Source organism: Pseudopodoces humilis, chromosome 8 (genome assembly GCF_049639895.1).
Source record: "Pseudopodoces humilis isolate 2021_Gansu_Grassland_sample_001 chromosome 8, ASM4963989v1, whole genome shotgun sequence".
Taxonomy (NCBI): domain Eukaryota; kingdom Metazoa; phylum Chordata; class Aves; order Passeriformes; family Paridae; genus Pseudopodoces; species Pseudopodoces humilis.
Genome location: NC_142207.1, coordinates 15,358,753 through 15,370,000, shown reverse-complemented (window position 1 = coordinate 15,370,000; position 11,248 = coordinate 15,358,753). Strand labels below are relative to the sequence as shown.

The 11,248-nt window shown below is 58.8% G+C and overlaps 1 protein-coding gene across 4 annotated transcripts in view; it reads right to left on the bottom strand.

Moving 5' to 3' along the window:
- The window catches only part of WNT6 (Wnt family member 6), a 14,800-nt gene extending 6,148 nt beyond the window's left edge, over positions 1-8,652 (bottom strand). For 2 of the 4 annotated variants that reach the window (XM_088058885.1, XM_005519702.2), the window contains exon 1: positions 6,984-7,176. In XM_088058885.1, coding sequence (XP_087915011.1) covers positions 6,984-7,060 — 77 coding nt within the window. In that variant the 5' untranslated portion in view covers positions 7,061-7,176. Of the gene's footprint in view, positions 1-6,983; positions 7,177-8,562 lie in introns of those variants that run through there. The other 2 variants (XM_088058887.1, XM_088058882.1) reach the window with 2 other exon arrangements.
- Positions 8,653-11,248: the final 2,596 nt, after the last annotated feature.

Sequence of the window (11,248 nt, the reverse complement as noted above, 5' to 3'; positions counted from 1 at the left end):
TCGTGGCCATGGGTGCCCACATAACCTCAGGGCTGGAGCCAGCATACCCCAGGACCAGGACATGCCTGATGATTGGGAGGCTACATTCCCTGGGATTCCCTGGGGAGCAGTGCTTGGGCGGCCCTGTGCTGCCTGCAAGCCCCACTCACCGGAGAGCATCAGCTGTGCAGCTTCCAAACCCAGAGCTTTATTGTCTGGCCAAGCCCCAGGGGCTCAAAAATCACTGAATCTCAGTGTTTAACTGTGTTCTGGGTTTCCTTTTCACTCTTGAGCAGCTGGGGGGCTGTGTTTGGGACACCAGGCTGCAGTACCCTGCTTGCAATCCTGTCCCCAGTGCAAACCCCTTCCAAGCCCCTTGAAGCTCAAGGCCCTGCCAGGATCCCCCCTGCCTCATGTCAGCTTCCCAGCTGCCTGGATCTCCTGCCCACCAGACCCCAGCTGGGCTTGGAGAGGACATGCCCTCTCACACAGCCTGGAAAAGGAACCCTTATGCTTTGGCTGGAGGTTTAAAGGTTGAACAGCTCAACAGAGAGGCATAGCCTGGAGAGGGAACTTCCAGCAGGGAAACTGAGGCAAGCCCACACTCCTGCCAGGGAGAGCCCATCTCCCTTTGCTCCCAGCAGCTCAGTTTCCCTTTGCTGCATGATTCACATGGACCTCTGCAAAAGGATGAGGCAGCTAGGGAAGCATCGTGGAGCTTGCCTGGCACAGGTCCTCCACAGATGGGGAAAGTGAGGCCCATGTGGAAAGTGACCAGAAAATCTGTCCAGTCCCATCCCATGATGACCACACAGGGATCCAAGCCTCCGTGTTGGTCTCCAAGCCTGCTGTCCTTTGTGACCACAGGCTCCCAACATCTTCAGCCGGATGGCGGAGGTTTGGCTGCCTCCGCTGGTGGAGTGGGGAAGAGGGGGAGCCGGGATGGGACTTTCATTAAGAGATGACTCTTTGTACTCAAATAAAAACGATGCGCCAGCCCCCCGGGGCCGTCAGATCAAATACTGAACTGTGGCTCACCCCGGCCCGCTGGATCAGGCCGGGAAGAAGAGCTCAGCCCCGCGGGTCTGGGGGTGATGGGCGGCTCACCGGCACCGGGGGGTCTCCAGCCATGGTCCAGGCGGCAGCAAGGCTGGCGGCAGAGCGCAGGAGCTTTCTGTCCATGCCGACGAGGCGTGGGGTGGGCTGCCTAAGTCCAGCGCGATATTAATTTCCGCTGGGCTCCGCTTTCTGGCACAGGAAGGCTGCCGGGAGCCCGAGAGCTGTTTTGCTTTGGAGGGTTCTGAGTGGGGGGGGGGGGGGGAATGGGGGGAGACAAGGGCAAGAAAAATGCTGCCAAACTGCTACCACTTTGGCAAGGGCTCCGGCGCAGGGCCCAGATCTGCCTGAGCTTGTCCCGCTCCAAGGCCTCCCGCATCTACAATTAAGGTGCCCCACCTCTGCTGCCGGGCACTCCTCCCCCTGCCCTGGTGAAGGAATAGGGTCGCCAGCCCGGCTCCCCACAACTTGCCTGGGGCACCCCGGCCCCCTGCTGCCTCCTGCTGCCTGGGAGCCCCCAGCCAGGCTCAGCAGTACCTCAGCATCCCTCCCACATGCGGCTGGTGCCCTTTGCTGGCTGCTAGAACTGCTGCTGGAGGGCTCTGTCTTGACCCAAAAGCCAATGGGTTGGTGAGCCTCACTTTCCAACCTCCCAGCACTCCTGTGTAAGGGGGGCAACCCCATTGCTGAAAGGGGAGACTGAGGCACAGAAAAGGGACTGCAAACCACTGCCCACCTGCTCCTGTCACCCCTTGGGCAGCCTGAGCCCTGTCCCAGTGATGCACTCAAAACAGGAGTCACTGGGCTTCTGATGCAACCCTGTGCTCTGGATGCTGTGCCTGCTGCGACAGAGCCAGGGGTTCCTAAGAGACATAATCACCATTTTTTTTCCCAGCTCAGCTCATGGTCATGGAACTTCCAGTATGTCCCAGTCTCATTCCCAGCCAAAATCATGGACCAAGGAGCCTGGGTCAAGTCACCATCTTCTCCTTGGGCATGGGGATGATGTGGAGCAGAACCTCTGGCCCCTGCCAGCAGACCATTATGGAGGGGAGCCAATGGGGTCCTGGTTTGCAGAAGCCCAAGGGAGTGAGGTTGGTAGAACTATGTAGTGAGAAAGATGATAGTCAGCTTTCAAAAGTTACACTTGCAGAAGAGCACTGGTCATGCCACTCCTTGTGGGATCTGGCAGGCCTGCACCCATTGAGTGCTGCTGCCTGGACACTCCTGCATGGCAAGGGGACTCTGCTCTAGGGTAGTAAGGCTGCGCCTTGCCTCGCACAAAGGTCTCTATCCCAGCCTCTGGAGCCTTCAGCTGGGCAGTGCACGTACTAGGGTACCCAGGTCATCACTCTGAGCCCACAGGTAATTCTGCACCCACCTGGAGAAGTAAGAACTGCAGGATGAGAGCCCTGGAGAACTGACCTCCATCCCTGGGGACATAGGTCACCTCACACACCACACAGTGATGTCGCACTGAGTGACAGCCTACAAGCCAGACCCAAAGGGAGCCCATCTCTTTCCAAGCTGTGCAAACAGGGCAAGGTGGACACGCAGATGAATATTCACCTATCCAGCTTTCCTACAGCCCATGCAGGCGTGTGGCGGGCACTTGGCCCCTCACCCGGGGCGATGCGTGGGTGCTGCCACTAACCGGGGCAGCTGGGTGTGGAAACGGAGCAGGAGGCCCATGAGGGTGTGGTGAGTAAGCAGCAAGTCACTGCCCTGGGGGGCACAGCCAGTGTTTGGCTGCCGAGCAGCACCCGGGGCACTGAGGGAGCAGGAAATGCCATGTGTTGGGAATTGAAGGGGGACCCCACTCCCTGCCCTCCTCCTTATACCTCCTTGGCAAGGATGGCATGCAAACAGCTGAGAAGGTGCCTAAAGGAAAGAGGCTTTGGCATGGCACTGCATCAACCCATGGACCTGCTAGCTGCAGGGTCATGCTGAGGCCAGGCTGTCATGAGCAGCAGCTGCCCAAACTCGTGCTGCAGGTACTGGGGGGGATGGAGGGAGCATGCACCTGCAGAGGTGGTGGTCCTAAAGCCATGTCCAAACCCTGGGAGGGCTGGGATAAGAAGTCCACCCACTCGTGGTCACTGTGTCCTTCTTCTGAGTCCTGACAGAGGCTGGAGCTGGGGTAGCATGAGGGCTTGGCTAGTTCATGCCCAAAAGCGGGTGCCACATGTTGTGGGAGGACGCTGCAAAGCTTGTGCAGATGTCAGGGTGTGCCCCTCCTGCATGGGGGCTGCTTGAAGCAGTCAAGGTTCTGATGCAAAGCCCAGACAATCCCTCCAATTAGGGGCATGTGTAGGGCATGGCTGGCAAGCCTGGGTGTCACCATGGGAGAGTGGATGTGACCAAGAGCAAGGACAAGGGATGGCACTGCGGAAAGTTCACCTGCCTTTGTGGGAGAAAACAAGTAGCCCAATGCTGGAGCCAGTAGTCATCTCAAAGAGTGCAGGAGAAACAGTGTTCCTTTGAGAAACCCAGCAAGTCAGCAGCTGCCCCAGCAAGGGCACTGGGAGATGGCACCAGGCAGGGCCTTTTCCACTGGGACATTCATTGCTGCCCATATGGTGCTGCTCCAGGGGAAAAGGCATGCAGGGGAAGGCTGGGCAGCCCAGTCTGTCGGGCGCCATGGGGTAGCAACTGTGGGTCAGCGAGCCCAGGGGTTGACTCACAAGGCTCACCCCAAGGCACACAGGCAGGGCCCTCCAGCCCAGCAGCCTGCCCTTACAGGCTCTAGCCTTGCAGTGTGGGTGCTGGCCAGGGCTCTGACAGGAGGAGACCACTGTTGCATGAAACCACCCAGGGTGTGTGGCTTGAGGGACATGGGACTGGGACCCCCTCAAGCAAGGGTGCAGCCACAGGGGCTGGTGGGAGGGGTCCTCCCTGAGCACCTCTGGAGAAATCCCATGAAAATCTGGAGGTGCACTGCCCTTGTGCGTGGATGGGAAGGGGATGGAGGGCAGGTGTCCATCCCTCTGAGACCCCTCAGACCCACAGCTGGAGCAGAGCACATTTCAGTTGGGATGATTTTTCTCCCTTGCTTTCTCTTTCATCTCCCAGCTGCTCTCAGCCATGCCCATGGAGAGCCAACAGGCACCAGGGAAGGTGGCTTTGCTTGCCCTCATCCTCAGAGAGCCTCTGTTTCTGCCAGCACAGCCCAACTGCAAACTGGCTTGGCTGAAATCCTGCCCTCAACTGCCTGGGGCTCCTCAGTCTGCCTGCTCTGTGTCTCTGCAGCCTCTGGGCCAGCCCAGGAGCCCCAGGCAGTCCCTACCTGTCCTGCTCAGGGAGAAATCACTGTTGCACAAGGAGCTGAGTGAGAAATGAGTAAATAGGGGAAGAGGAAGAAAGAGAATTTACAGAGCCGGCGGGAGCAAGGAGAGCCTACTACCTGCAGCTTGGCACTAATCAAGGTGCCAGCAGCACATGAGTGACATATCTTCCATTGGCACTGAGCACAGCCTGCTCCCTCTCACCATGGAAAGGTCTGTGTCTTCAGTGAGCTCTCTGAGGACATCCTTACACAATGAGGATGCTCTTTCTCAGGCTGCGATGTCACTAGCAGGATGTCAGTGCTTGTACGTCACACCTGAATCTTTTCCCATAGATGCAACCGTCTGCCAGGATCCCAATGGGCACAGCTACCACCCGTGAGTGGCCAGGCCTGCCTGCTTGTCTGGGGAGAGCAAGAGACTTTCTTGGTCCTGAGACCTGGCCCAGCTACAGCCCACTGCATCCCTCTCATAAATTAGGTTGTCAGTGGGGGGAAAAGCTGGATTAAACAGGCAACCCCTGTATCCCCCCCACCTCATAGATAATGTACTCAGGGATGGGATGGGGAAGTTATAAAGACATTTCTTCCTTGGCCAGGGGAAAATGCCCCCTTGGCTAAGCACCCACAAGTGCCCAGTGATGCACACACAAAGTTGTGCCACCGAAGTGCCTATGCATCAGTGACAGTAAAGAACAGCTCTATCAATGCCATGAGCCCTGGGGCTTCCAGGAACTCTGGCACAAAACACAGCTGCTCCCCTGAGCCCATCCCCAAACAGCAAAAGCCACAGACACCAGTGCTACCCAGACCTGGGAGAGAGGACCAGTACCAGGAGCAGGCACATGGGAAGATGCCTGTCATGAATGCCCAGACTCCTCTGCCCCACACAGGAAAGGCTCCCTGAGATGATCTCAGCCGGGGTCAAAATACCAAACTCTGAGAGAAGCAGTTCATGAATCACCCAGCTGCCTCTATGCCCTGTCCCGGGAAGCCTGGCATATCCATTTAGTGGTGCTGGTGGCCTCATCCACCCACCACCTCTTCCAGCTTGCTGGCTTCAGAGTGAAGCAGTGTGAGCTGGTGATCCCCCTGAAGCCACTCCACTGCCCAGTGCATTCGTCGTGCATCAGGAAGCTTTTATTATCATCAGTGTTATTAGTTTTAAAATAAAAGGTTCCTTTTCTCCTTCTTCTATTTTAAAAGAAGAAAAGGCAAGTTTGACCCCTTGCCCTCCTCTGCCAAATCCTGCTAATCTCCCAAAGTTGCTGCTGCCTATGCACACACGGCACCACCAGGACCCAGACTCTAGGGTGAGATGCAGTTCTGAGCACCTGGGGCATGGGGCACCGTTACCCCAGCACCCTGCCTTTGTTGGTGCTCTCTGTTTGCCCCTGAAAGGAAGGCAAAATGAGCTTCTCCTTCACCTCTACCTGCTCCAGTCACGGGCAGATGCCCTCAAAGGTGGAGCACAGGGCATGAAGTTGGAGTTATTGGTGAGGATGGGTCACAGAAAGCATGGACAGCTGAAAGGACAGCTGTGTGTGTCTGAGGATTAGCCTGGGACAAACATCAGGTCTCAGGCATATGCCCTGCAACGGCACAGCTATCCTGAGGTAGGTGGCAGGCAGTGTGGAGACCCTCCACAAGCATCCTGCTTTGGCTAGGGCTTACCCAACCTTGCTCTCCCCTCTTCCAGCAAAAAACCTAAGGCAAGTCCCTCTCAGCCCCATGTTGAACCCTTGCCTGGCAATAAACAGGGCTTGGGCTCCAGGGACAAACTCCCAGCTGATGTACAACTGACTGTAACAGCACCATTTATACTCACAAAGGCCTCCACTGCAGCCCTGGAGCCAGGGCTAGCAAAAGGAATGGAGATGTGGAATAAATCACTGGTGGGCAGGCAGGGGACCATGAGGGGAAAGGCTTATGGAGAGCTTTATTTTAGGGGTCAAAAGAGTGTGACAATGTGGAGACGAATAGCCTCAGATAATGAATGATAGCCCGGACGGCACGCCGGGGAGCTGGAATCTAAGCACTTAAAACCGGATAAAGACAGGCTGGGTGAAATTCTTAATAGATTTAAATAGTTCATGTTTCGACAGATACCTGGGCTTTCCAAGGCTGGGTCCCAGTTCTGTGCCTGTAATGAATCCCCCACCCCCTCTGGTATTCTGCAAGGCACCGTCTCTGCTTTTGATGAGGGCACCATTACAAATAGGGGTTTTGTCCCTGCTGTGTCCAGACCACCACTCAGGGGGGACACTGGAGGGACCCTAAGGATTTTAATTAAATTTGACTTATTGGAGGGGTCTGGAAGCCCCTAAGCCCCCTTGCCCACCCCTCAGGCATACAAGCCTCCCAGGCTGTGGGCTGGGGGTGTGGGGAAGCAAAGTGCAACTCTCACCACAGGACCTGTGTGCCCTGTACTCCTGGGGATCGCCCAACCTGCTGCCCCAAACACACTTGTGTGCCCAAACCCTGACAATATGTGGGTGCCCCAGTCTGGCTCAGAACAGCCAGCGAGCAGCAATTCCAACCCCCGCGGTGCCTGGGCGTAGGGGACTCTGTTGTTCCCAGGCTGGGGGGGGGGGGACCACCACCAGAGATCGAGATACGCTGCGTGCCCTCCTGCTTACCCGCGCCCCCGGGATGACCTACTCACCACCAGAGCCCGATGATGTTAGCGGGGCAGAGGAGGATGAAAAAGAGCCCCAGCTGGGTCCGGGAGAAAGGCAGCATCCTGCCAGGACTGAGGAAAGCGTCGAACTCGCTTCACGCCACTCTCCGGGAGCCGGGCACCCCCGAGGTCCGGCCGGGGCCCCGGCGGGTGGGTGCCCGCTGTGTCCCTCCGCCGGGCCGGGCCGGGCCGGGCCGGGCAGGCAGCGCGGCCGGCGGGGCCGTCCGGGCCGGGCCGGGCCGGGCAGGCAGCGCGGCCGGCGGGGCCGTCCGGGCCGGGCCGGGCTGGGCTGGGCTGGGCAGGCACCTCCGGGCGGCTGGAGCGCGGCGCGGAGGCTGCTCCGGAGAAGGAGGAGGAGGAGGGACGGGGCTGCGAAAGCATCTGCTCCGACAGGGAAACCGGAGCCCGGGGGGACGGACAGGGCGGGCCGGGCGGGGGGACTCCCGGGTGCCAGGCTCCGTTCCCAGCGCAGAGCCACCGGCACGATGTGGGCACGGGCACCCTCCAGTAGGGGACGGTGGCCTCAGCCTGTCCGGCCCCGCGTCCCGCCGCCGCTTTTGAACGTGCAGCCCTTTTGCGGATCTGGCTGGCACAGCCCTGCCCCCGAAGCCCCGGGACCTGAGGCGGACCTGCCTGGAGCAGCCCTGCCCGTCTCCACTCGGGGTCCTGCCGTAGCCCTGTCAAACCCGACCTGGCCTCGAGGTGTTCCCGACACTTTCCCGTAGCACTCTTGCCCGACCCTGACACCCCTGGCATGGCTTTGCCCAAATCTGGCGTCCCTTGCTGCCCCCAGCACAGCCCTGCCTGACCCCTATCCCTGGTCTGGGCTCGCCTGGCACAACCCTGGCTCCATGACCCTGCCTGTCCTCAGATAAGTCTGTCCCTCCCGGGAAAGCTGCAGGAGTGACCCCTCACAAGCATCTCCAGCACTCTGGAGGGACACGTCTGGGGCAGAGGGACACGCGGGAGAATGATCGAGCCAGCCCCAGGAGCAAGGAGACCAGGAGAAGAGTGCAGTGATGGACATCTTGTTTATGGTGATTTCACTTCAAGTGCAGCCGGGACCCAGAAGAGAGACGGTCCCCAGCACCAGATCGTAACAGGATGTGCAGCAGGAGCTGCCTGGGGCAGGAGGAAGCTGACATGCCCAGAAGGTAGGAGGGGGCCACACAAGGGTCAGGCAGCTGGGGACAGGAGGAGCCCATAGCCTGCCACACCAATTCTCCCTACAGAGGAGCTTCAGGAATGGTTTTCCAGTCCAGTGCTCTGCATCTCTGATTCCTCTTGTACCATTCATGGCTCCCAGCAGAGGTTGGGGACGCAGCTCCCAGCTCTGCAGCAGCTGGGCCATGGATCCTGGACAGCTACCCGGGGGGGAGTCTCATCTGATCTCTGTATCCACCTCCAGTGAGCAGCCTGCCAGCCCATTGGGTTATCCCAAGGGAAAAGGAGGTGTCTTCCAGCAGCCATGGGCAAAGCAGAGCACTCTTGGTGCTGGCGAGATCACCCCTCCCTCCAGCAGCTATTTGTGCCATGTCCCCCTTCATAGCCTCCCATACCTTACCATCTCAAGCCCCTGGCTTGCCCATCACCGTTGCCCTTGCCTTGATCACCAGCGGTTTCACCCCTTCACCTGGGCATGTCCTCTCCCTGCTTACAGCACTTGGTGGTGGATGGCTCAGGCTTTATCTGCAGCTTGGCACAATTCTCTCCCTCCTGGGCACAGGAGGTAAGAGACTCCCACCACCTCTGGAGGTTTCACAGCTGCTCTTTCTCTGTCCTCCCACACAGGAAGAGGGCTCCTACTCTGCACCCTCGGCATGGTGGCTAGGACTGAGCTTCCCCAGCTGCAGCATGGGGGACACGGGGACACGGGGCCCTTCCCTGAGCCGGGCACTGCATCTGGGCTGCTGCACCATGCCCTGTCCCTGCTGCCTTTTGCCTTCACCCACCAGCCTCCATCCTAGCTATCCTACAGGGACCCCATCACCCCTGATGTAGGGGGATATCCCGCAAAGAGCAGCTCGTGGAGGAGGGACATCCCTGCTAAGGCTGTACCCAGGGGCCCAGCCCCTGCCGGCAGAGCTCACTGCAGCGCACAGCTCATCTGCCGGCGTGTTGAAAGTGCCTGTTGTCCCTCCGCCCCTAGTGCCTGGCCTCCTCGCAAAGGCAGCGCGGGGCAGGTGAGAAGCCTTTATCTGATTTCCTAAGGGCAGAAAAATCCCTTTGATTTTGCCCCGAAGAGGGGAGCGGGAGGGGGGGTGCCGTCTCGGAGAGCAGGTGCGGCTGCTGTTCAGCAACTCGCCTTATCATGTCAGCTCTGCGTGAGGCTGGAGGGGGCTGGGGGGGCTGTGATGCCCTCAGCACACTTATGGGAACTGGCCCCGCTGCCCGGGTCCTGTGGCAAAGCCTCCTTAGAGGGGCTGGAGGGGCAGAGTGGACAAAGGTGGGCTCCTTGCCTTGTGTCTGGATCAGAGGGGCTGGGATAAGGTGTATGCCGGGAGTTTGCCCCTATTTCACAGCTTTTCCTTCACAACTTTTCTCACAGCTGCATCAAAATTCTCCTTTAGCAAGGGGAAGCTGAGGCACAGAGCTGCTGAGACCTGCTCGAGCAGGTGGGGAGTGGTTGTCTGTTCGCTCAGCAATTTTCTTACTGCCTCTACTCCTGCAACAAGACCCAGAGGCACACCTACTTCAGGGGACAAGGTGACAGTGGTCATACTAATCCAGGGTGACAAGGATGCCACTGCTACTCTGAAGCAGCCTCCACCATCGCAGCTGATCCTTTGTCTCTGCCTTTCCTCGCCTCTCGCAGCTCACTCCCCCCGCCCCCCCCCCCCGGCTTTGTGTTATTACAAATTATAAAACAATTTTTTCCTGCCGTCCCGCATTCTTCTGCCTCCTGCAAGAATTTTAATGTATTTATTTTTGCTATCAGGGGAAAGTGCTGTGTTCCTCGGCCACCCCCAGGCAGCCCCGGCCCTGCTTGGCCACTGATGGAAATTAATGACGGAGGATGCAGGGGGAGAGCAGACACCCCTGCACCCCTGCAGCAGAGAGCTGGGGGGACCGGTACCCCCCTAGCCAGCCATGTTTTCCCAGTGGCAAGGATCTGCGGAGGACAGAGAACTCAGCTGTGGTAGGGGTGAGGGGACAGAGGGGCTGGTGTCCAGGAGAAGCTGTTGGTTGTGGGCTGGGGAGGGCACAGTTATTGGGTGGTTGGGCAGGGCTAAGAGGTGCTTTGAGGTCTGGCTTTGAGGGCGCTGTGTTGGAGAATTGTCCCCATATAGCAGCATGATTTTGAAGTCCTCTTGAGGGAGAGGAGACCTCCCCAGGACTCCAGCCCTCTCTGCCTCTTGTGACAGCATCCCCAGTGATCCCTAGCCTGCTTGTGAGACAAAGCATCCCCTGAGTGGCCCATCCTGCACCCCCTCACTGAACTCCCTCTGCCTCTAGGCTGGTGCCCTGATACTGTGCTGAGCTCTGCCTCTCACTCCCGACCCTACAGCCCCAAGGGCATGGATGGGGTTGCCCTGCTGCAACAGCCCTCCTACCCCACAGCCACTGAGGCTGGGGGGGGGGGATCTGGCTGCTAGGAGGGAGCGGACAGGGGAGGAAGTAATGGGCCTTTCCCGCTGTGGGGAAAGCGTGGCGATTTCCAACCCAAACACCCCGGCGCTCAGCGGCCGCATACTTTCCCAGCGTCCCTCCCCTCCTTTATTCCTGAGGACATTGGCAATCAAACCCACGTTGGCCTCATCTCCTGCTCCTGCAGTGAGGTCATCGAGCTGTGTTTGTGACATCCCGGCATTTCCATGGCAGCGCGCTGTGATGTCATAAGCCCAGGTTGCGACCTCACGGCAGGAGGAGAATGATCTTATTAAAACAACATGGTCCCCATCCATGGCTGCTCACAGCCGGGGGATTCCAGCGCAGGGCAGCAGCCAGCAGCCAGCCCTGTGGCAGCCAGGGGGATGATGGGGATGGTGCCTTCTCTGGGGTTATGTCACCAGTGGGAGATGGTGATGACACAGGGCATGATCCAGTGCTCAAAGTGGAAGGTGGCCCCTAGGGCTGAGCTCCCAGCTGATGCAAACACACAAGCCACATGGTGCTGAAGTGACAGTGAATTTGGGGACAGCCATGCTACTCCTCAGGGTCCCCCAGGCCTGGCCACAATGCTGCCCACCTCTGGGACTGAGCGTCTGGGGCCTTATCGGGGTGTAGAGCCCTTTCATGTTAGGCTGGCG